We start from the raw sequence: 25,104 nt of genomic DNA on the forward strand, positions 1-25,104 counted from the left end.
ATCATTCTATAACGCTTTGGCGCACAATCTTAACGTCTGCTTCGCCATAACGTCAGTTTAATGCATTGATGCATCCTCAAAGGCACCAACGAAGCCCTTATGATAACGGAAAACAAACAATGTTAACTGCTTGGAAAAAGACTGAATTATGCCACACAGCTTGTACCCTGCTGTAACACCCTTCGAAGCGAATTCGCTGATGAGTTTGTCAAGAGCGACCGCCTTCACCACCAGCGGGGAGAGCTTGATTTGGTTGCTGCCTGGGTAACGGCGTTTACATGTTCGACCGACGCGCCGAAATCGCCTACTTCGCTGTTGTTCGATGCGGTGTCACACTCGCGAAGGCTCGTTCAGTGCGAGCGCTTTTCACTGCACCAACATCGCGTGAATCATTAAATGACGCTTATCCACGATATCGATTGGACGATATCCAAGTTGGATTACCACTGGTGAGGTCCAATCTTAGATCGAAGCGCAGCGAAAGCAAAGTGAACTGGATTGCTCAACAGTCCGATGCCGAATGAAAGTTTGCCTCAGCGAGATCCACTGTTTATACTCTAAGCAAAAATTCCCCTTCATTCTTCTACTTTTTCTTTGTTCACGGAGACTTGAAATCCTACGACTTCCCCTCCGTTGGTCGTCGATAAGTTGCTCGTTACTGACTGCTCTGTTCGGGAAAGCACACAAATGTACAAGCAAATGTATGGGAAAATGAAAACGCTAAAAGTTTTCATGATTTTTAACCATTTACAAACTAGGGAATTCTAATGTATAGCATATTAAACAAATCTTACGGAATTTCCGATTCGTTTAGTATGCAAATCGCCAAAATCCTTTCGCGGCAAAAATAGTTATTAACGTTAACTTTATTTCATAAAAACGTGACTTGTTTTCTGATTTGGCACCCTTAATGAAAGACGTAGTTCTACGTCAAATCATTTCGTTTTGGAAACAATTTTATTATCTCTTCCTTCTTTTTTTAATAGATGCCCACTAACTACGTTTGAAAGAGCAACCAGATATCATGTACGAATCAACAAAGCGGTTTTGAGAACGTAATCCGTTATGTGCTGTTTCTTACACCAATGGAACCACAATCGATTAAAACGTTTTTATGTTATTTTATAGCTCTTCATACTTTCATGAATAATATTCAGTTGCTTACTTTCAATTATTAATAGGAAAAAGTCGAATTTCGTTATTTGTGTTGGAGTATCAAAAATTACTCTGTTTTGAGAAGACTAAATTAGATGACTATTAAAACTGAATGGAGACGAAGTAAATATATTTTCTGGAGTGTTTCCATTCAATTATACCATCTTCTTTAAATAAATAATCATAAAACCAAAAAGATACAGATACGGCAATGTTACAGGGAAGTTCAATTTTCGGTCTGTGACACTGTGCGCGAGTATACGAATTACGATTTTGCACGTCAGTACAGGAGGGTTAATTAGAATTCACTACATTTTCTGAATTCAGCACATAAAGATAGAAACGGCAAACAGTTTTGAAATGCAGTGATCAAATTGCAATCTTTCAAAATAATTCAGTAATACAAAACCTTGCGTGCAACAGTGAAATGTTTCCTGCACATCATGCTCACGAGAATGTAAATTTCAACTCGTTACTCACTCTCCCGTTTGGCTAATCGGTCTCTCAAACACTTGATTGCAGTTTCTGCCATTTAGAAAGTAAATATTATGTCAATTCACTGCGGTTCGATGGATTCACCGACTGCTCCCTAATATATAAAGAAATTAGCAAAACTTCTTTATTGTAACAGCGGACGGGTTGACAGCCTATTATTATACTTATTTTGTTTCTTTACAATTTCATGAAGTTACATTTTAATAATGTTGAAAATTAGCTTAATGTCAAGAAGAGTTTTATCATCTTTGGGAGGTAAGTGGTCAGTGAACGAAGTACTGGAATTCAATTGTTGTAGCTATCTAATCGAATCATTCGGACACGCCGATCCATTGATATTCTTTTTTATCTTTTGCTTTGCTTGACGACGCACAGGAACATCGAACAGCTCAAGATGGTTCAGCGTGCAAAGCATAAGGCATTCAAAACCGCGTACTGCTATTGTTATGCTCAACATGGGTGGCCCACAAAATACTGACCAGGTCCACGATTATCTACACAGAATAATGACCGATAGAGATATGATTCAGTTACCTGTGCAAAGGTAAGAATCTCGTGTTGGGATAGTGATCTCGAACATTTGGAAGAATTTTGCGGTTCGGCTAATACTTAAGATCCACGTTATTGTTCATTCCTCAGCTACATTTTTATCTTTGCGCATTCAGAATGCAGTTGGACTTGCTTATAGTAGAACAGATAACATAGTTTTTGAATATTTTTTAAAGTCAGTTCACATAGGTCACAGATATATAGGTCACCAGATTCTAGACATCGCAAATCGATCAACCATAATTCTTTTACACTTTTAGCAAACTAGGTCCTTGGATCGCTAAACGACGTACACCAGAGGTTCAGAAAAAATACTCAGAGATTGGCGGCGGCTCACCTATATTGAAGTGGACCAATACTCAGGGTGAACTACTGGTCGAACAGCTGGACAAAGCCTCGCCAGAAACGGCTCCGCACAAACATTACGTGGCCTTCCGCTACGTTAACCCTCTCACTGAAGATACTATGAAAGAAGTGGAACAAGATCAACCCGAGCGGGTGGTTTTGTTCTCCCAATATCCTCAGTATAGCTGCGCAACGTCCGGTTCCAGCTTCAATGCGATTTTTTCGCATTACAAGGATAAATCAAATGGATTGAGCGGGGCTAAATGGAGCGTCATTGATCGGTGGGGCTCACATCCGCTACTTGCGAAAACATTTGCCGATAACATCCGGAAAGAGCTTAATAAATTTCCCGAGGACAAACGAAAGGATGTAATCCTACTTTTTTCAGCACATTCCCTCCCTCTAAAGGCAGTCAATCGTGGAGATGCATATCCTACGGAAATCGGCGCTACTGTTCAAAATGTGATGCAAGAGTTGCTGTATTGCAATCCGTACTGTTTAGTGTGGCAATCGAAGGTGGGTCCACTTCCTTGGCTGGAACCATTCACGGAGGACGCGATCAAGGGTTACGTAAAGCAGGGGAAGAAAAATTTCATACTTATCCCGATTGCCTTCGTAAACGAGCATATTGAAACTTTACACGAACTGGACATTGAGTACTGCCAGGAGTTAGCCCACGAGGTGGGAGCTGAAAAGATTGGAAGGGCTGCCGCTCCAAATGATCATCCGCTTTTTATTGATGCACTGACGGATATCGTATCTAATCATCTGAGAAATGGACACCGAGTGAATCCAAAGTTTTTGCTGAGATGTCCTGCATGTGTTAATACAAAGTGCTTAGCAAGCAAACAATGGTTCCAAGCACTATGTAGCTAAAAAAGGGTTAGGAATGTGTTGCAATAGACATTGAAAAATAAAAATCATGGTTTTTGGAGAATTCTACTGCTATTTCAATAAATAAAATATGCGAAACTCATGAGAATACAAGGGTGAACTTTCGATTTCGATTTTGATACTGTTGTATCAAAGTAATAATCCGCGTTGACGGCATTGAGCTTCGTATTACGAAATGGGAGAGTAGGCATGACAATATGGGTTTCCAGAAGAAATGAACACACTTTTAAAATAAAAATTATGAATGAAAATTATTTTTCCCATAACAAATTAGTACTCTATGAAAATCACTTTTGCTTGCAAGTAATGAAAAAATATCATACAAAAATTATGTCTAAAGATAACTTTATATTATAATGGTAAGTTTTGGTGAGAATATTTGTAAACTTATAGAAAATAGTTTAAATTAGACCGCTGGCTGAACTGTGTATACAGTTCAGTTCAGAACGAACTGAACGGTGAACGATGAACTGTGTATGCAGTTCAGAACGAACTGTTTACGATGACCGCTGGCGGAACTGTGTATACAGTTCAGAACGAACTGACCGCTGGCTGAACTGTGCGTACAGTTCAGAACGAACTGTGTATGGTGATCGGTGTACAAGAGCAAGGCGAGCGAACGAGTTATGCACGAATGCTGCTGCAAGGTAAATAGTCCTCAAATTAACGAATGGAAACAAAAGAAAGCCCCATGAAATAACAAAAATAAGATGTTTTCATAACAAAACGCAATATTTCAGGACAGGATGGTTCTTAAATTGGATTGTTCGATTATTTATCAAATAAAGTTTTAATTTCATATTTTTAAGTTGAGGGTAAATATTTCAGTAAGATATGCAATCACAAAAAAATACAGTTGAAAGCGAAACGATTCAAACAGTATTTTTCAACAGTAAATAAAAATTTGTGTCGCTGATATGAAATGTTTTTATATTATATCATATTGTGCTTGATAATTTCGAGAAAGTCTTTCGCGTTTTGGTACAGTTTTGCTATAGCAGTTATTGCAAAACATTGTAGAAAAACAGCGCAACGCTAGTTTGTGCTGAAAATAATAAATCACGGTTCAAACTAGATCAAAATTTCAAAATCATGGTTTGATTTTCTATTTTGCTAAGATATTTTTAACAAAATTCGGACACAGAGAAAACGGTGGATAACAAACAGCATTTTATGAATGAAAAGAACAGTCCTACATAACATTTCACACTTTTTTATACATGATTTGGCATATCCCTCTAATGTACGAAAGAGTGAGTGAACTGTTCAAAAGAACTAGTTCACTTAAGTGAACGGTTGGCCACTGAACGGTTCATTAAAGTGAACTGTTTTGCCCATCTCTAGTCTCCACCAATTCACACATGCAGTCAATGCTTCCACCAGCACCGTCGCGTCAAATGCCAAACGAATGATTTATTTAATTTTATTCATGGTGTCGCCACCTACAAGAATTTTAAATTGCAATGCCCTCTTTCAAATCAGCATGCCTAGAATCAGTTCTAAATTTTGAAAAATTCAATGAGAATCATTGAATTCAATTATTTAAATGCTTAAACCCCATAGTCCGACCCTTATGCAACAATAATAATGTTGTGACCTCCGAAAAATAGTGGTCCTTCCAATTCCCGACGTGTATTAGATTTCCGGGGTGAATAAATCGCGCTTTCCCTTTATTTGTTGGGCTGCTTTCTTTGGTATAAAGCATCGAAGAAAGCTTCTTTCTATTCGAGCTTAATTATTGCACGCGATCACAAACTAATTATGGTACAACAATTTGAACACTTTATTACTCGTTACATTTACACAAGACGAACTCTTTATTTGACGATTAACACTACATTTATTATACTAAACTATTTCTATTCTAACATTCAAATGATGGCCGGCCGTGCGCCAATTGTTAATTGGACATTCAAAACTGAGAGCCGGTATCATGGATGCCACGCCATTTTATATTGTAACAATGTTACGACAGTAGAGTAATTTTGTACTGCTCGAAATGATCGGCACCTATCGGAAAATAGTGCAGTCGTGTATTCGCTACAGTGGAGCTTTTCGACTACGACTACCGTGAAGCTTTTTAGACTACCTACTACACTACTGCTATGACTACTATAGTCTTTTTCGTATCATATATAGCCGGCCACCTAAATTTGACAGCTCAAATTTACAAAAACAAAAGGCATGACATGCACGGAGCAACAATTTCACCGAGGAATGCAATTTTTGATCAAAATTACTAACTAATCTTCTCCCTTTTTAGCTATTTGTGTTTTTGTCCGACTCGGATATCCATCGGAAGTGAGGATTTCTCCCGCTGGTGGTTCAATTCGGTCAGATATTCCCTCCTCCATCGGTCCCAGTGTTGTTGGATGAGTTTCTGTAGCTGCAGATAGTGATTGAGTCGGTTGGTTGGTACGTGGGTGTAGTTCGGATCCGGCAGGCTGATAAGCGGCGACCCGATGAGAAAGTGCCCGGGAGTGAGGACATCCAGCTCTGTTGGATCGCTTGATAGGGACGTCAGAGGTCGGCTGTTCATATTCGCTTCAATCTGGGCCAGCACAGTCGCATATTCTTCAAAGGAAAGCTGGGTGTTGCCGAGTGTTTTCACCAGAGATGTCTTCGCAGATTTTACAGCAGCCTCCCATAGGCCACCAAAGGACGGTGCTCTCGGCGGTATAAAGTGCCACTGGATCCGATGTTTGCTGCATTCGCTGACAATTGCTTCCCGGGTGCGTTTATTTTCGAAGAGACGGTACAGTTCGGCGAGTGTGTTGTTTGCCCCTTGGAAATTCGTACCGTTGTCCGAGTGAATCTCAGTTGGCATTCCGTGATGAGCGATGAAGCGACGTAGAGCTGCGATGAAGGCTTCCGTGGACAGATCACAGACCAGTTCGAGATGTACAGCCTTGGATGCAAAGCAGACAAACACGGCGATGTATGCCTTTCGTGGTGCTGCTCTTCGGTGCGCTGGTTTCGTGTACACGGGTCCACAGTAGTCCACTCCGACCACAGTGAAGGCTCTGCTAGGTGCTGTACGAGGCTGCGGTAGTTGACCAACGGGTTGCGTGACAGGGACAGGGTTTTGGCGGAAGCATTGCGGACACTTGCGACACACAAGATTGACGATGGCTTTACCGTTCACCGGCCAGAATTCTTGCCTCATCGTGGCTAAAGTCATGCGAGGACCAGAGTGCATGCAGAGTTCGTGATAGTGTTTGGTGATGAGGCGTGTGAGTGGGTGTATTTTAGGTAGGATCATAGGGTGCTTGGTCTGATAGTTCTCTGAAGAGTGTTCAAGTCTGCCACCGAGTCGGATGATACCTTTTTCGTCGAGGAATGGACCAAGTAACCTCAACGATGATTTGTTGGAAACGGATCGAGTTTTAACGAGCTCCTTAAACTCTTCAGTGAACATCTCCTGCTGTGCAATCTTCGTAAGCGTTTCTTTGGCGTGCTCTAGCTCCCCGACTGATGCGAGTTGGTGAGGATAGGGATAGGGTTTGGTTTGGGTTAGGTTTGCGACGACAACGATTCAGAAAACGAAGAACCAAAGCGATGATCCGAACCAAACGCCAGAAGGATGAGTACCGGTAAAATAGGAAAGAATGCTCCTGTGGTTGATGTATCACAAGTACCGTTTTTCGCCGTTCTAGTAGATCTTCCGGTACCAGTTATGTGTTTAGGCCAATATTCATCCAATTTCGCTAGCCAGGAAGGAATGTGTCGCCAGATGGTATTAGCAACGAATTCCTGGGGAAGCATTCCGCGAGAAACGTGGTCCGCCGGGTTTTCTGTTCCCTTCACGTGGTTCCAGCTATGGCCATGAGTTAGCTGTTGAATTTCAGACGTTCGGTTCCCAACAAACGTTTGCCAAGTATTGGGTGGTGCCTGTATCCAGTGGAGTGTGACCGTTGAGTCCGACCAGAACCAGCAAGGAATACCCTCCATCCGCAGCGCTGCTGAAACCTTGGCGTATAGTTTCGCCCCCAAAAGTGCAGCACAGAGCTCGAGCCGCGGCAGACTAAGCCGTTTGAGAGGGGCAACCCGTGATTTTGCCGCGACGAGCTCGGTTTTAATTTGACCTTCCTTGCCGGTTAAACGTGTGTAAAGGCAGGCACCATACCCAACTTCGGACGCATCGGTGAAGATGTGAAATTGTGTGGAGATCGAATCGTCCAGAAAGACGAACCGAGGAACCTTGTAGCCTTTCAGAAGGGTCAATTGGGCCGCGAATTCCTCCCATTTCCGGGCGATATCGTCAGATATAGGATCATCCCAGTCAAAAGTTGACAGCCAAAGTTGTTGCATCTTTATCTTGGCCCATGCCACAACCGGTGAGACCAATCCGAGTGGGTCGTAGAGTTTCGCAATTGCCGAGAAAATTTTGCGTTTTGTCCAAATGCCTTCGTTCGTAGATGGTTGTACTTCGATGCAAAGCTGATCTGATCCGGTTTCCCACCCCACTCCTAGCGTTTTAATTTTCTGGTCCGCTACGAAGTGCAGCATTGTTTCTCCTTCAAGCGCTCCGATGGGTAAGTTCTCCAGGACTTCTGGACTATTGGAGCTCCATTTACGCAGCTCGAGGCCCCCTTCGGCCAGTAGTGATTGGACTTCCTTCTGGAGTTTTATGGCTTCTTCTACTGTGTTTTCTCCCGAGAGAAAGTCATCCATGTAAAAATCTTCTTGCACGGTCCGTGCTGCAAGTTCGTAGTTGTGAGCGGAATCCAAAGCCAGTTGCTTCAGCACACGTGTGGCGAGAAATGACCATGGGGACAAGCCGTACGTGACGGTTAGCAGCTCGTACACCTGAATTGGTTCTGATGGATCACATCGCCACAGGATTCGTTGAAGGGGAATGTCGTCGAGGTGGATTAAGATTTGCCGGTACATTTTCGTGACATCAGCGACCAAAGCGATAAGATGTTTCCGGAAGCGGAGCATCAGATCCAAGAGTTCATCCTGAATCGTAGAGCCGGTGAGTAGAGCTTCGTTCAGCGAATGATTTGTGGACGTTTTCGCCGATCCATCGAAGACTACCCGTACCTTTGTGGTGGAACTAGATTCCTTAAATACCGGGTGGTGGGGAAGGTAGCAGACCATTTTATCTTTATCCAAGCGAGAATCGTCTGCTTCACCGATGTATTTCATGTGACCCAGCTTGATGTATTCCCTCATGAAATCCACGTACTGCGATCGTAGGTTTGGGTCTCGTTCCAATCGTTTCTCTGTCTGAAGAAATCGTCGCAGAGCCGTCTGCTTCGATTCGCCAACCATGCTGCTGAAGTTCATGCGTTTGGGATATCGCACGATATATCTGCCGGTGTCATCGCGTGTGAATGTGTTCACGAAGTGCGTCTCGCAGTCCTCCTCTCCCTGTGACCGTGGCGTTTTGATCGTCAACTCTTCAACCGTCCAGAATTTTTCGATTGCCTTGTCCAGAGATTCTACCTTGGCAACGTGACAGCTGACCCGTGTTGATTCATCCATGCGTTTTGCTTCGCCGGCTGCCACCCATCCGAACACCGTATTGACAAATACTGGAAGCGTATCGTCGACCTTGCGAATTTGCAACCGGCCACCATCGCGTACATGGAAATCGTAAAAGTACTGTGCACCCAATACCAAATCGATCGGACCAGAGATGTTGAATTCAGGATCGGCTAGAACCATATCGGGTGGAATTTTCCGTTGAGTTTGTGGAAGCGAGACAGATGGCTGGTCGTCGGTGACCTGCCCCAGAACCAGAAAGTCCAATGACGTCGAGAAATTCTGCACCCGAGAAGAAACTGTGGTGGAAACTTCGAAAGCCGTGCGGCTTCGTGATCGTCCTATTCCAGTTATTTCCACCTTCCTATCCCGCCGTGATAATTGAAGCAGCTTGCAGAGATTTTCCGATATCAGGTTGACTTGGAAACCAGAATCCAAAAGTGCCCTTGCGTGGTGGGCCCTTTCCCATACGTCCTTCACGTTTAGCAAAACCGTGAGTAGAAATGAGTGTGACTTTGACTGCCCCATCGCCATGTTGGTTGAAACTGATGCTACCGAACTAGAAACCAATTGACCAGAGTTCGAAGCGCCGCCGGAAATTGATGGAGCAGAAGTGTTACCGTTTTCATTCGTTGAAGTGGGGATAGGAGCAGAACTAGATCCAGAACCAGGGAAACCAGGATGCAGCAACGAATTATGTTTTTGGAGCACGTTTTGCATCAAAATTTAGACGGACAATCTCTAGCTAAATGATTCCGACCCAGGCAGTTGCTGCAGAGCCGCTTGGAGTTTGTAAGCTGCAGCCGTTTATCCACCGGAAGACTAGCGAAAGTTGGGCACCGAGTAATCCAATGCTTCTCACTGCAGGCGAAGCAGCTTGGGAGCGAGTTCTCAGTCGCCGAGTTAACCGAAACTTTAGTTGGACGGAATTTGCTACCACTGGATGACGACGAAGACGTGGAGAACATCTGCTGATCGACAGAGACAGCATCCAGCACCCGAGTTTGCCTTTTGAGGAATTCGACCAATGAAGTGTACGACGGTTCTCTATCCGGTGTGACATTTTCCTCCCAACGCTTCTGAATGACCTCGTCCAGCTTCGAGACCATTAGATGCACCAGCATCGCTCCCCATACATTCGTCTTCTCCCCTAGTTGATCCGGGATCTTCGTGTTACGTTCGAAACAGTCGATGAGTTCATGCAGGCCAGTCGCTGATTCCCTCTTGATTCTAGGATATTCGAACAAGGCGTTCAAATAACGTTTCTTGAGGAGGTATTTGTTGGAGAACCGATCAACCAGACTATCCCAAGCCACCCTGTAATTAGCCTCACTCATCGCATAAGAATCGATCAACTTCAAAGCATCGCCCTTCAGAGAAGCACGCAAATAATGGAACTTTTGTATGTCGGTTAGTTCCACCGAGGAGTCGATTAAAGCCACATAAGTGTCGTGAAACGGAAGCCAATTTTGGAAATTGCCATCAAACTCTGGTAGGTTTATTTGAGGAAGTCGCACGGAAGCATGTACATGAGGGACGTTGTTTGTGTGTGTAGTCGCAGTATTTGGTGTCGCATGTTCTGTAGTTAATTTTCTCGCCAACCCTGCCCTTACCTCGAAATATTTATCCTCGAAATCGGCCCTCGACTGCTGGTAATCCAGTAAGCTTTCTTCGTTGTCCTCCATGCCTTCGATATCGCTCTGGAGATCCTCGAACTCCTGATATTTTTGATCGAGCTTCTCCAAACGAATCTTGACCGCTTACTCATCGAATTCCTGTGTTGTTTTCAGGAAGTGGTCCATCCGTTCCACGAAGTTGATGACGCAGTCCCTGCTGCGTATCAAGGCCTTGTACTTCCTCGACGTTGACATGCTGCTGGCACCGGATAGAATTCACGAATAACAAGCAAGAACTGTGAAGCAAAGAAACCAGCAGAGTACCTCCCAGAAGAGAATATTGTTCGTTGGACAGGAACTCACCTGGTGAGCCTGTCAAATAGGCCTTGTATTAAATTAAAAAAGTTGTCTCTGCTTTTCCCACCGTCGTCTGGTGTCCAAATTTGAATTTTGCACTCCCCAGTCAGTCCAGAAGCTCTCAAACACTCGATATCGTCTAACGTCCACCAAGCTGTATTAGAAGTGTCCTTACGAGTCCTCCAGTAGTCCAATTAACGCGTAAGAACCGTTTTAGTATCCGGCCACCAAGAACTCCGTCGAAGTAGATTGAAATGTAGGACCAAGAAAACGACCAGGTAGAGAAGAAAGCGAATTGTGAATAGTTGGACAGGTCCTCACCTTGAAGGCCTGTCTAATGAGCCTTGTATTATATTTCAATCTCTCCTCAATCCTGATTCGTGATGGCAGCGCCCAGTAAATTCACATTGATCGTGATGGCGCCTCGTGATTGTGTAACGAGGAAAATGGCGCCAATTCAATTGTCCAAAGACCCAATGGCGTCTCTGCGTCGGTACGTTTCCAAAGAACCACTATCCTGGTCACGGCACCAATGTTGTGACCTCCGAAAAATAGTGGTCCTTCCAATTCCCGACGCGTATTAGATTTCCGGGGTGAATAAATCGCGCTTTCCCTTTATTTGTTGGGCTGCTTTCTTTGGTATAAAGCATCGAAGAAAGCTTCTTTCTATTCGAGCTTAATTATTGCACGTGATCACAAACTAATTATGGTACAACAATTTGAACACTTTATTACTCGTTACATTTACACAAGACGAACTCTTTATTTGACGATTAACACTACATTTATTATACTAAACTATTTCTATTCTAACATTCAAATGATGGCCGGCCGTGCGCCAATTGTTAATTGGACATTCAAAACTGAGAGCCGGTATCATGGATGCCACGCCTTTTTATATTGTAACAATGTTACGACAGTAGAGTAATTTCGTACTGCTCGAAATGATCGGCACCTATCGGAAAATAGTGCAGTCGTGTATTCGCTACAGTGGAGCTTTTCGACTACGACTACCGTGAAGCTTTTTAGACTACCTACTACACTACTGCTATGACTACTATAGTCTTTTTCGTATCATACAAATAATAAATAGAATAATTCTTTCAACTAGTCGCGAATGATTTTTACTCCGAAATTTGGAACTAAGAGATATGTTGACATAAAAAGTACAGTAAGTAACTTATAAAGCGATATGCTGAGGCACCACTCAGTGTCGCATTGGAGTCGGTTTTGACCAGTAATTGGACATTTGCGACTGGTGGCGACTTTCAATGTGGGGTCATAATTTGGGCCCCGAACTCAATGTTTACAAAAATGTCCAACTAGAGGTAAAAATGTCTAATTAAACGTGTTGCATCACAGATCTGTTCAGTTAGCTTAATGTCGATGTAGATGTAAATTACTGTACAACCAAATCAAAACAAAAGCCGAGACACAAAGCCCAGACAAAAACCAAACGAGCCGTCCGTCTCCGTCAATTATTCTTTTCTACAAACCCTGCCGGTCGTTTTCGTTGAACGTATGCTGACGGGTCGTTACGTTGCTGGTGTATGTGAATGTTTTCATGAGAATTGCATGGTAGAATCATTGCCGTGTCGTGACGTGACGGGACGTGAACGTGACGTGGATGTTGTAAGTGAATCGCACTTAACAGCCCGTCAGCGACCGTTCATCGAATACGACCGGCAGGATTTGTAGAAAAGAATATTTGACGGAGACGGATGGTTCGTTTGGGTTTTGTCTGGGCTTTTGTTTTGATTTTGGTTGTATTCTTTACGTAAACATATCTCTTAGTTCCAAATTTCGGAGTCAAAATTATTCGCGACTAGCTGAGAATAAAGTCTATATATTATTATTGTTGAATAAGGGTCGGGACTACGGGGTTTAACCATTTAAATAATATAATTAAATGATTTTCATTTAATTTTTCTAAATTTAGTACTGGTTCCAGGCATGTTGATTCGAAAGAGGGCATTGTAGTTTTAAACTGTTGTAGGTGGCGACACCATGAATAACATTAAATAAATCCTAAATATGATTAGCGAATAATATAAAACCGCCTTTATTGAGAATTCCTTCTTGCATTTGTGCTGTGCTGTGTATGCCCGGAGCCGTTCCGCTCAGGCCCCGACCAAGAGGATATGATCCGCGAGTCAAGATGTGTCGCAAATTTAGCTGTCATTGCCAAACTATCAAATTTCTCGGTGAGCTCAAGGCAGATCTACGTAACAAGGTGCGCCCATTCGCTAATCATATTTAACTCGAAACAATCGTCAAATTCGCGAAAATTTAAAGAAGGCAGTTTTGCAATCTTAAAATTTGAATGGAGATTCTTAAGCTATCCAATTACTTAAAATACGACGCTCTCTTAACCATTTGGCTGTATATTTCACAACACACAACATTTACAAAAACCCGCCATTATAATATAAACTCATCATCAGACACAACTCCAGTTGCGAGTGACAGTGGTCGCAAATTGAATTTGCGACCCGAACATGTTTGACGCTGTCAAATGGCGTGTATTAGAATATGGATGCACTAAAGGTAATATTATATTATCAGGCACGTAGCGTAACCGGCACGGCACGTTTCATGCAAGACAAATATTATTGCGTGTGTTTCAAATGTGCATGCATATATATAGCGGAACGGCTCCGGGCATACACAGCACGCTTCAGACAAATGCATGAAGGAATTCTCGAAAAGAATATTTTGCCGGTGCCGGGCACGAACTACATGGGCGAGTAGCACCATACATACAAACCCAACGTCGAAGTTCGTGGTGTGGGTGCGTTCGTCGCTCTTCGGTACGACATCGGTTCAATCACCAGTAGCATTTCTCCGCTCCGTCTGCGCTGCCGGTCCGTACAGAGAAGTTGCTATGCCTGATGATATGAATACATCATGTATTTGTCTGCCGGTGTCGGTACGTGCCGTTTACGCTACGGCCTTAAGGCATACACATTTGAAACACACGCAATAATATTTGTCTTGCATGAAACGTGCCGTGCCGGTTACGCTACGTGCCTGATAATATAAAATTACCTTTACACAGTTCAGAATGAACTGTGTACGGGGATCGGTGTATAAGAGCGAGATGGAAAATGAAAAGTGGGAGGATTTCTAAATCTGTGATGTCACAGATTTTGTTTAGATATGTTACTTTTCTTATACTAGTCCACTACATAGGAAAAGTGTTGTTATTAAAAGTAAAAATATGCAGATGAAATGAACGAACTAGTTTTTTTTCCTAAATCAATGCTAACGTTTAAAATCATAAGGGCCCAACTGATATTTAGCAGAAACTCAAATTTCAGTATTATTGAGGTGTTCTAAACTTGATATCAATTCAATGTTTCTTTTTGTTACGTCGACCAAAAACGTAAATGAACAAAGTCTGAGTCACAGAATATTTCGTTCCATTTGACAGTGCATGGACGCTATATATACGCATACACATTTGAAACACACGCAATAATATTTGTCTTGCATGAAACGTGCCGTGCCGGTTACGCTACGTGCCTGATAATATAATATTACCTTAAGAATATTTTGCCGGTGCCGGGCACGAACTACACGGGCGAGTAGCACCATACATACAAATCGATCGTCGAAGTTCGTGGTATGGGTGCGTTCGTCGCTCTTCGGTACGACATCGATTCAATCACCAGTAGCTACGCTTGGCTCAATTTCGTCAACGCGAATTTACTCTCCCGCTCCGAAAACAAGTTTCTCGGCTCCGTCTCCGCTGCCGGTCCGTACAGAGAAGTTGCTATGCCTGATAATATAAATACATCATGTATTTGTCTGCCCGTGTCGGTACGTGCTGTTTACGCTACGTGCTGGATAATATAAAACGGCCTTAAGGCTTACACTGTAAGCTGTTCACACGAACTGTACCCAGTAAAAAGAACGACCGTATGTTCACTCTTTTTGGTGAACTAGTTCTTTTGAACAGTGCAAGGACCGTTTGCCCATCTCTACTCCGAGCTAAAAGTGTGTTTCATTCAACACAACATCATGTTACGCAAGTAAACAAGAAATAAAAATAAATCCAAATAACAACATTCATCTGTGTTCTTTTTTAATTTGAAGTTCATGGAAATTTGTAAAGCTACTGTAAAACTTGCATAGGCCTCTTGCGAAAACATCACCTAAATGTGTCCACGTGAACCCAATACTTGATAAGTAACAACAACAAACCATACCATAGAATGAAAACAGAGTAAATTGTTCAGCCGGGCTTGGAGGACCAATTTTCTCTCATATCTCCCGTATAAACATAACAAAACGCTGATGCATAGCGGATGTTGGCGAGAGAGCAAGAAAGTGAGAGAGAGAGTGAACAGCATAATCACTGTGTTCAAAAAGGGAACATCCATGAGCATACTATCAGGCTGGCATTATAGTAATACAGCAGCTTCTGCTGCTCCCGTCCGCAATTTCTTGACCTCTCATACATTTTTTGCAAATAATCCCCTCCCAGGAGCAGCAGTGGCATATGAAGAAAAATCAATTTTAGGAAAATTTGCAGAACAATCTGAGGAATCGATTGAAAATGTGAAAATCGATCTAATTGCGGCTGAGTGCTGGTGTATTTAGTAATGGACGCGTCTAAATTCAGGCGCTTGCGAATGTTGTGTTTGAAAACGATGGTATTATGGGGTTTGTACAGTGAGAAGTGATATTCAACCATCTTCGGGGCTGGACTGAACGATTTTAAAGCCATCCAATTGAACAGATTGGGAGCATAATTTTCGAAAATCAGATTTAATTATTTTGAACAGCTCCAGCTAACTATCCTCAAAGAAGAAAGAAGTGAATAAAATAGATATAACAAGGCTTCTTGTGAAAATCCTAGGAAAACGATGGTCACTAAGAAGACAGCTGACATAGAGAAAGAAAGGCTAACGAAGAAAATGTGTTCAAATAGCAGCTTGAGCGGGTCAGGATCGGCCGGTGGTACAGCAGCAATGGTGTGTTTTAGTGCTGGAACGACACACCACGCTGCTCACAACCAAAATGCACCAAATATACTGGTTTATAAGAAGATGGAAGCCATTATCGAAAAGATGCAGGCAGAAGGGTCGGGAGTGTCAGTTCGCACGGTTAAAGCTTTCATGAGCAAAGTACCGTCTGTGTTCACTGGTGCAGATTTGGTGACATGGATAACGCAAAATCTTGCTGTGGATGATGTGACCGAAGCTCTCCATTTAGCTCATCTGCTGTCATCCCATGGCTATTTATTTCCTATTGATGATCATCAGCTTACTGTGAAAAACGATGGCACATTCTATCGTTTTCAAACGCCCTATTTCTGGCCTTCCAACTTTTGGGAACCTGAAAACACGGACTATGCTATTTATCTTTGCAAACGAACAATGCAGAACAAAACACGCCTTGAGCTGGCAGATTATGAAGCTGAGAATTTAGCCAAACTTCAAAAGATGTTCTCCCGAAAGTGGGAGTTTATCTTCATGCAAGCCGAGGCTCAGAGCAAAGTGGACAAAAAGCGTGACAAACTGGAACGTAAAGTCCTCGATTCACAGGAACGCGCCTTCTGGGATGTACATCGTCCAATGCCTGGTTGTGTAAATACCACGGAGATGGATATTAAGAAAGCCTACCGACGGGGTGCTTCTAGCCTTGGGTCAGGTTCGGCTAATATGGCATACAACAGCAACCCAACCGAAACTATGACCAAGACAATCAATCTATTGAAGCAAAGATTAGACCGACGAACCATCAAGGTGTCCAAAGGAGCCGAGTCGTAAGTACCGCTGTGGCTTTGCGAATAAATGGCAAGGTCTAGCTGACAAGTATTTTAAACCTGTTGTTTACGCATATCTCTGTGTTTTTTTTCTTTTCTGTATTTTTAAGGTATATTTCATACTATGAACAGTACAGCGAGTTTGACTATTTTCTAACGGCTCCGGACTATCCCAATCCTTGGCAATCAGATAGCACGGAACTGTGGGATACTGAAAAACAAGGGTGAGTGATGAGCAAGAATCACATTCGTTTGTTTCCCATACTATCAACTACAACAAAATTATAAATTTCCAGCAAAGACATCCCAATGAAACGTGTCAAACGATGGGGTTTCAGCCTCAGCGAACTTTTAAATGATCCAATAGGACGAGAGCAGTTCACAAAGTTCCTCGACAAGGAGTTTAGCGGCGAGAATTTAAAGTGGATATGTTATCTACCCATATCTCATGAACTCAAACGCTGAACGTTCGTTTCGTTTTCAGATTTTGGGAAGCCATTCAAGATATGAAGGCTTTGCCTCAGTCACAAATCAAAGATGCTGCCAACGCTATCTGGAATGAATACTTGGCCCCAGATGCCGCTTGTCCGGTGAACATTGACTCCAAGTCATTGGAGATTGCTCGCGTGGCGATCAAGGAGGGAACCACCAGTCCGAGTCGTTGGTGTTTCGATGTGGCCGCTGACCATGTATTTTATCTGATGAAGAGTGATTCCTACTCGCGCTATCTGCGCTCCGACATGTACAAGGAATATTTGAATGGCTCCAAAAAGAAGGTAAAATCCATACCGAACTTGTTTGGTGTGAAAATTAACTATTAGAGTTTTGGCAGTATATATATATAGTCGTCCGCATAAGCCTAAAGTCTCACGAATTTAAGATTATTTTCCTCATCATTGCTTGTTCATCAATAAGCATTCAAATTATATAGATATGGTTAAATACGTAGATGTTGATAGAGGTAGATTCAAAGTAATGTAGTTTACAGGCTGAATGGTCCGAGGATATTATTTTTCTTTTCTATTTACCTGATCTAAACAATTTCATTTCGTTATAGACAATTAGACAGCAGAGTTCATAGAATATCATATTTTTCTTAAATGTTTGAGATACTCCGAAACCATGTGACAAAATGAATAATTATAGAAAGCTATTTATAAAAATTATCATTGCCTGTTTATTTTTCATCAAACTATTTCTGCCACATAAAGCCGTTAACCCAAAGTTTAACCGATTCTATTTGGGTTTTTGAGTTTCTCGTCGGTGAACACGATATTCTCCAACCTTCTTTCAGCGGCCCTGTTCAGCAGCGCTTTCGCTCTTTTTACCCGTTCTTGTTTTTGCCTTATCGAAAGGTCTTGAACCTTTTGGATCTTGTAAGGTTTGGTCTGTAGTTTATCTTTCAGGATCCGACGGAGACTTCGATCCGATATTTTGAGATCCTCCCCAATTTAGTGGCACTACGTCGAGGATTTCTCTTAAGGCGCTTCTTGACGATCTTCACCAGGTGTCACCACAGTAGCTTGACGTCCACCACCATATCGTTTTTTGGTACTTCCGGTGTCCAGGTATTTTTTAACTGTACGGTGTACAAAACTTCTGCACACAGGTATAGCGGACAGCTCACGAACTATGTCTTTCTGGCATTTCCCAGCTAGGAACAAGGCAATTACAGCACTACGTTTCTGTTCGATATCCATATTTGCGGATAACACTCGATCTCAAAAGTAACACATACATCCACTTGCAGCTAAGACACAATGTAAACAAACTGACGAGGGGTCGTCAAATACAATTTTCTGTGCAACGTTATAATTACTGTTGAAGTAATGTAGCAGTTCAATTGCCGGACCCTGTACATATTTTATACGCATATAAAGTCGTATATAACGATATACGATGCTTTTTACTCTGATATACGATTTGACCCGACAATGCTATATAAAATGAATATTATTTGCGTATATAATACTGCATATCGCGATGCTAGGATGATCGTTCTACCAATATACGACTTCATCCATCAATGATATCGAAAATCGTGTTTTTGCATTTTATACTATTCCGGAAACACGTGATGCATCCTTTGATTGATATTTTATACGATTGTAATCTTACCGGTACAGATTCTTCGGTTTTACAACAGATGGCGTAACTTGATTATTATTCCAATGAATAAAATTTCCAGACATTCGTTGGATAGCTACTGTCATAGCGCGTCTTTTTCAGTACATGTCAAAAAGTTGAAGCGTAAACAACATAGTTTTTTGCCACTTCGAATATGTCGAATTTCGTACCAACGAGAGAGTTTTTGCGGGAGTGTTACTTCATTACTTCAATATGAAGAAAAAATCTGCGGAAAGTAATCGCATTTTGGTGGAAGTTTATGGTTACCATGCTCCAATTGAGCGAACGTGTCAAACGTGGCATTTCTCGTACCTAAAAAACCCTCACATGGCAAATTTGGCTCCATTTGCTTGATTAGTTCTCGAGTTCATTTGTATGGTCTATAGTGTCGAACCACCATAGAAACATTGACTGCACCCTAAAACCTCCACATGCCAAATTTTGTTTCATTTGCTTGATTAGTTCTCAGGTTATGCACCTCTCCTTTTCTTAGAGAGAAGAAGAGAAGTGTCGAACCACCATAGAAATATTTATTGGCCCCTAAAACCTCCGTATGCCAAATTTGGTTCCATTGAATTGATTATTTTTCGAGTTATGCGCCCCTCCTCACCTTAGAGAGGAGGAGAGGAGTGTCGAGCCACTATTTGAACATTTATTGACCCCTAAAACCTCTTGGTTTCATTTGCTTGGTAAGTTCTCGAGTTATGCAGAAAATTGTGTATCATTTGTATGGCATCAGTGTGACAAGTATTGTAACACTGATCGTTATATACGACTTTATATACAATTATATCATGACATATTCGTATATGTGTTTAATATCGAAAAAATCGGGTTGTTGCTGAAGGAATATCGCATCATCATCACTATTCACTGTATAGAACAATTTGAAATCGTCCGCACATGCAAGTCTGTGACATTTTACGCAAAAAAGTATTATTGAGATAAAGCAGGAATCTGTAAGGACCGAGGTGACTTCCTTGATGTACACCCGATGTCACCCGAAAAAGAAACGGTGTTGTCGATTTTCACTGACATCACACGATCAGTAAGATATGTTTGTAACCAGTTCAAAAGAAAACTATGGAATCCAATGCGTTGGAGTTTTGCGACATGATTGTTATGATTGATTTTATCGAATGCGGTCGAAAAAGCATCGATTTGGTTACGAGACTGTAGATAACGAACGGCGAATGATGTTTACAGCATCAGATTTGTGGAAGTGGACCTTGACATACTATTTAATAATTCTGAATGATAGTTAGAGGACAGTCGTCATAAATAGTTGTGTAATTTATGGAGTGGAGTATAAGTACGAGTATGTGGTTGATAACAAAGGATTTCATTATACAGTAATTTACATTTAATGCGACATGCCGAGGCACCACTCAGTGTCGCATTGGAGGCGATTTTGACCTGTAATTGTACATTGGCGATGAGAGTGGTACAGTGTCGACCTCTGGTGGCGACTTTCAATGTGGGGCCCTAATTTGGGACGTGAACTCGATGTTTACAAAAATGTCCAATTAAAGGTAAAAATGTCCAATTAATCGTGTCGCATTGCAGGTCTGTCCAATTAGCTAAATGTCGCATTAAATGTAACTTAAGGCGGCATTCCATCTATTCAACATGCTACATGCTATAAGTCAATGGTAAACAACAATGGATATGATACTTGCGCAATTTTTTATTTTGTTTCCACCTAAGCAACTATACAGTAGTATGCGAATGCTCACTGCTCCAACATATCTGTTCTGATGTTATTGTTTTTATGATCAAACATTCTGTGTTTCCATTATTGTGGTGAATTATGATAATCATCAATAAATGACGTAGTTGCTCCAATATTGTTGTACTACACACGCCGCACCGATCCGCAGGTCATCGGATAAGGCCAACATTGCTCGACAAGACCAATTATGTCGATTATATCGTAAAAGAGACACTCCAATAAGCAAGAACAATTGACTTGTAGCATGTAGCATGTTGAATAGATGGAATTTCGGCTTTACTGTAGTATTTTTTCCTTCTAATTTTTTTACAATATGCATGAGTTCCTTCCCTGAAATCATATTTTTGTCTTATTGTCGATATCTCTTTATTTCGTAGTTTTGATACTTTGTTATTTCATTAGAATAGTGAGTAGTCTACACAAATACTAACTATGACATACAATATGGTTATGAAACCACTAATGTATATATCCACTGATATCCAACATTAATTACTTTAATCGTATTCATGAAATGACATACCTATGTGACCCATGAGCAGACATCGGTTCGAGGACTCCGAATATTCTCTGGCAGAAAAGACACACCTGTGATAAACTAAATGAATAAATGAACGAAAATTATACATAAACTAAAATGCGCGTATCTTAAAAAGCACAACTAACTACCAAAGGTATGTTGAAACAATAAAGTAACCAAACTGTATCATGAGCGAAACAAATATGTATCCTCACTGATTGTTCTAGAACAGAAGGAAGTAACTAGTTTATGTGTATAGAAGAGTATTTCAAACTTATATAAACGGTTGACTATCACTATAGAGAAAATAGTGAAGAAAATACTCATAGCATGTCAGATTGTGAAACTCGTAACCACAAGAGTAAGATCTAGCACACTAATGCAGAAAGAATTAGATATATTCAAAACAGTGCATCCGCGGTAACCCACCGTTACTCGAACATATAGTGAGATTTTAATGTTTGGATAACATTTTAGTGACAAATTTTTTAACAAAGAGATATTAACAAAAACACATTTTCGCCTCGATTACGCTTTCTAATTGCCGTCTTTTTCTTCCATGTTCACCACGGAAGCAATGCTTCAAATCAAAGAGTTACAATTTTGTTCTCACGAAGAAAACTGTAAGCCATACCCAATAACGGACTATCCGGTCGATACCCTCTTACTAAACTAAATGAAAGTAATATTGAAACTCTCGCAGTTAACTTCCAACTATAGAAACGGTTAAACCTGTATATTAATCATGAAAAAAATGAGATCGCTAATAATTTCACAAGATTTTTAAATGTTGTTGGCAGAACTTGGATAATCTATTCGAAGCACTTTCCTACCGTACTTTACTTTCGTATAAACTTGTTACATTATAAGAACGTCATTCAAGTTCCACAAATAATGCATTAAATCAAAATCTAGTCAGAAATGAATATAACGTCCTGTTTTTATAATTTTTCTCTAGAACACTAGCCACGCGCTATAGCAGACGTAAAGTCGTGTAATTTTTGAGTGAGTTGAATATATGTGCAAACAAGAGGAGAAGCAGATACAAAAAATTAAACCAATATTCCATTTTGTTGGAAGTATTGTAAACCAAAGCCCCTAATCCTCCTTTTTTGCAACTATTCTCGGTTGTAATAGCTCTTATCCTAATCACATCACTCACCACAGTGAATCCTGATTTTTACCTCCCTACTAAAAACAAGGAAGGGTCCTTGATAATCGCTAGGGACCCACGCTGTAGCAGCGACTCTTGTGGCCTTCGGGTGGCGAATATTATACTAACATTCCTTCCCTTCCCCTAGTGACTGTGAGAAAGTGATCGGTGTCGGTTCTTTGTGCAATATGGCTGGTTCAGGTCAATCACGAAGAGCAACTACGAAGTGTACAGTCTACCCAAGCTCAAGCTCTAATCTGATAGTGATTACAAAAAAAGTCGCCACCAGACGTCGACACTGTACCACTGTCATCGCGAATGTCCAATTACAGGTCACAATCGCCTCTAATCTCTGTAGCTGTAACATTACAGTAGTCGTTCGAAAACTGGACCTGCTTTAACTGGACTGCTTTTTGGGTAAAAGTTAATTTGAAAATGTATAGATAATTGACGTCTTATCCAATGTGAAATTTTGCTTCCAGGGGAATGCAATTTGAGATGTAATTATTTTCGCACGACAAAAACATTGATTAAATTACAGAAAAAATATTTGCCAAATTATATTTAATACCTGGACGGTGTGTTTTTCAGCAACAAGTTTTGGGTTGGATGTAGGATTCAGGAGATACGGGTGAGAATATTTCTGGAATATATGCACCTGGGACCTGAAGCGCTTTGAAACAAGATAACCCTACTTCACCTCTACACTCTATTTTTGACGTAGGACTACGTCTTTCATTTCTATACAGGGGTGTAAAACCAAAGTTTCGAGAACGAAAGCGTTACGCTGGAGACCGAGATTTTGAGCGTTAATAGCTCTTAAACAACTGAACGAAATGGTATGATAAACACTTCATTTGAAAGATAAAATGTCTACGCGTCATATACTTGTTACTTTTTGATCCAAAAACTTGTTTCAATAGTCTTAAAATTGCTTTCAAAACAGGCTATTGAAATCACCAATCGGTATATAAGCGAGCGCCGCTCGTAAACCCACTCAGTTATGATTGAACAGCGATTGGAGAATGTTGTCGCTGTTGTTGTGAAGCTAATTTCGTTTATCATGAAAACGCTGATGAACGGTGTCACCAAGAGCCTGTTTGTGCACCTAAGGCCAAAAGGGAATCCATCAGGAGGAGAGTGATGCCACGGTTCCGCTTGAAACATCGGAGCAGCCGCCACACACACACACATACACACATACACGCGCGGAATTCTCGTTGCTATCATCGTTGCTGAAAAATAATCTGCCAGTTCCCCTGGGAATTGAAAAATACATTCATGCGAAAGAGTTTATTTTAATGTTTTCTATCCATATAACACTGCAACCAAATACATTTGGTTTTGTTATTTTTCAATCAATCGCAATTAACAGGAAAGCTTCTGAATATTTTTTTTCCCCATCAGTGGAAATTTTCGTATCCAATATTGGATGCATAACATGAAAAACGGAAAATGTTTCACATCGCGAAAATCAAGTCATTTTCGAGCGATTATTTGCTTTCTACTCATATAATGCTGCGACCAAATACATTTCGTTTTGGATTTTTTCAATCAAGTGCGATCAACGTAAGAATGTAAGAATGTAATGAACGTAAGAATGCGAATGTCTTTCGGCAATTTATTAGAGGTGCAATGAATCTTTAGGAATTCCCGCTCTACGCGCACTGGCAAACAATGTTTACTCAACAATTTCTCAAACGAGAAATGGGTGTTGTGAGAAAGGATTAGCGAACGCGAAAACGACAAACGGGAGAAAGATACGTTTGGAGGTTGAAGGAAATTGGCAGAAAACTTCTTTATTCTATCATTCATATAATGTGATTCATACCACATCGTTTTGCCAGAAAGAGATTATTAATGTTCAAAGGAGGAATCGAGTCCTCCGAGGAAATTACCCAGCGCAAATTAGAGTCGACTATCGATTGCGGCATTCGTACAAAAATAATTTTATAATGCAGTTTCACCAAAGTGATTTCTTCGGATATATTCACTACATCATGTCATGTATTTCATATTCTTCATTAAGAAATCCATATCCATGGCACCTATCGGTAACGAATTATTATCGAAACCACGATTTTCGCTAAATGCTCCTTTCAGTTCGGCCTGTAAAAAACTTTTCTGTACTCTAATCCATCAAATTTGGAGCCCTGAAAAGGGCCGTTGATTATATGCTAAGCTAATATAGCACGCTCTCCTCGGATACGATGGGCCAGCTGGATGTCCTTGGGCATGATGTGACGCGTTTTGCATGGATAGCACACAAATTGGTATCTTCGAATAAGCCTCCTGCAGCGTCATAGCCGCGGAACTTTGGAAGCGCAAGTCGGTTTTGAAGTCCTGAGCAATTCCACGATCCAAATGCTGCAAAGGTAGCTGCGGATCAGCAATTCGGTCGACTTCTGATAGCGATGAATTTCACGCAAAGTTCCCGGTCGATAGCGATGTGGCTTCTCCACCTATCCTGCTACTGGTGCGCTTATCCGAGCTGACTTCGTGTGCCTTACCACCGAATGACTAACGAGCTGTCTGCGAAAGACTAACGAGCTCGAGTCCTCACGGTGCGAGAGTAGAGTAAGAAATGAACGAAAGCGGTAAGCGGTAATGAATTAGAGAGACTTTAAACTCTGAGAGTTCATTCGTCTCTTGCCCTTGAGGGCGGGAAATTTAATTGAAAGGAAAACTAAGAAAAAATTACTGCAAAATTCATTATTCTCGCTCGACCCAGTACTAGCAACCGCTATGGATGTATGTCGTATCGCCGCACCCTACACGGCTCTGGGGCCAAAAACACAACCAAACAAATGGAGCAGGGAAAAAGCCCCTTTTAGTGTGCTTGAGGAGCTCGCTTCTAAAAAGGGCATAAAAAACCTGTTCATCTTTTGCTGAAATTAG

General features: G+C 41.4%; 3 protein-coding genes across 3 annotated transcripts; 2 read left to right on the plus strand and 1 right to left on the minus strand.

Annotated features, from left to right (window-relative positions):
* Window positions 1-1,674: 1,674 nt before the first annotated feature.
* On the plus strand, window positions 1,675-3,482 carry LOC129777511 (ferrochelatase, mitochondrial). The gene is made up of 3 exons (XM_055783822.1): window positions 1,675-1,905; window positions 2,026-2,194; window positions 2,460-3,482. The coding sequence occupies exons 1-3, from the start codon at window positions 1,857-1,859 to the stop codon at window positions 3,418-3,420; spliced, it is 1,179 nt and encodes a 392-aa protein (XP_055639797.1). The 5' UTR covers window positions 1,675-1,856; the 3' UTR covers window positions 3,421-3,482.
* Window positions 3,483-5,701: 2,219 nt separating this feature from the next.
* On the minus strand, window positions 5,702-9,462 carry LOC129782531 (uncharacterized). Its single transcript, XM_055789663.1, has 2 exons — window positions 6,990-9,462; window positions 5,702-6,909 (listed from the first exon to the last, which is right to left on the minus strand). The coding sequence occupies exons 1-2, from the start codon at window positions 9,460-9,462 to the stop codon at window positions 5,702-5,704; spliced, it is 3,681 nt and encodes a 1,226-aa protein (XP_055645638.1).
* Window positions 9,463-15,229: 5,767 nt separating this feature from the next.
* Window positions 15,230-24,329, plus strand: LOC129762618 (regulator of G-protein signaling 7-like). Its single transcript, XM_055761066.1, has 5 exons — window positions 15,230-16,674; window positions 16,785-16,898; window positions 16,971-17,096; window positions 17,159-17,450; window positions 21,076-24,329. The coding sequence occupies exons 1-5, from the start codon at window positions 15,773-15,775 to the stop codon at window positions 21,133-21,135; spliced, it is 1,494 nt and encodes a 497-aa protein (XP_055617041.1). The 5' UTR covers window positions 15,230-15,772; the 3' UTR covers window positions 21,136-24,329.
* The last annotated feature ends 775 nt before the right edge of the window (window positions 24,330-25,104 follow it).

Source organism: Toxorhynchites rutilus, chromosome 1 (genome assembly GCF_029784135.1).
Source record: "Toxorhynchites rutilus septentrionalis strain SRP chromosome 1, ASM2978413v1, whole genome shotgun sequence".
NCBI lineage: Eukaryota > Metazoa > Arthropoda > Insecta > Diptera > Culicidae > Toxorhynchites > Toxorhynchites rutilus.

Bases quoted from the DNA above. Each gene is read 5' to 3' on its own strand.
- LOC129777511 (XM_055783822.1), top strand. From the start codon at position 1,857: ATGTTGAAAATTAGCTTAATGTCAAGAAGAGTTTTATCATCTTTGGGA. The intron at 1,906-2,025 runs GTAAGTGGTCAG...GACGACGCACAG, and splicing joins AGTTTTATCATCTTTGGGAG to GAACATCGAACAGCTCAAGA. The intron at 2,195-2,459 runs GTAAGAATCTCG...TTACACTTTTAG, and splicing joins ATTCAGTTACCTGTGCAAAG to CAAACTAGGTCCTTGGATCG.
- LOC129762618 (XM_055761066.1), top strand. From the start codon at position 15,773: ATGGTCACTAAGAAGACAGCTGACATAGAGAAAGAAAGGCTAACGAAG. The intron at 16,899-16,970 runs GTGAGTGATGAG...ATAAATTTCCAG, and splicing joins TGGGATACTGAAAAACAAGG to CAAAGACATCCCAATGAAAC. The intron at 17,451-21,075 runs GTAAAATCCATA...ACCCATGAGCAG, and splicing joins TGAATGGCTCCAAAAAGAAG to ACATCGGTTCGAGGACTCCG.
- LOC129782531 (XM_055789663.1), bottom strand. From the start codon at position 9,462: ATGGCGATGGGGCAGTCAAAGTCACACTCATTTCTACTCACGGTTTTG. The intron at 6,910-6,989 runs GTTCTTCGTTTT...AACTCGCATCAG, and splicing joins TGGTTCGGATCATCGCTTTG to TCGGGGAGCTAGAGCACGCC.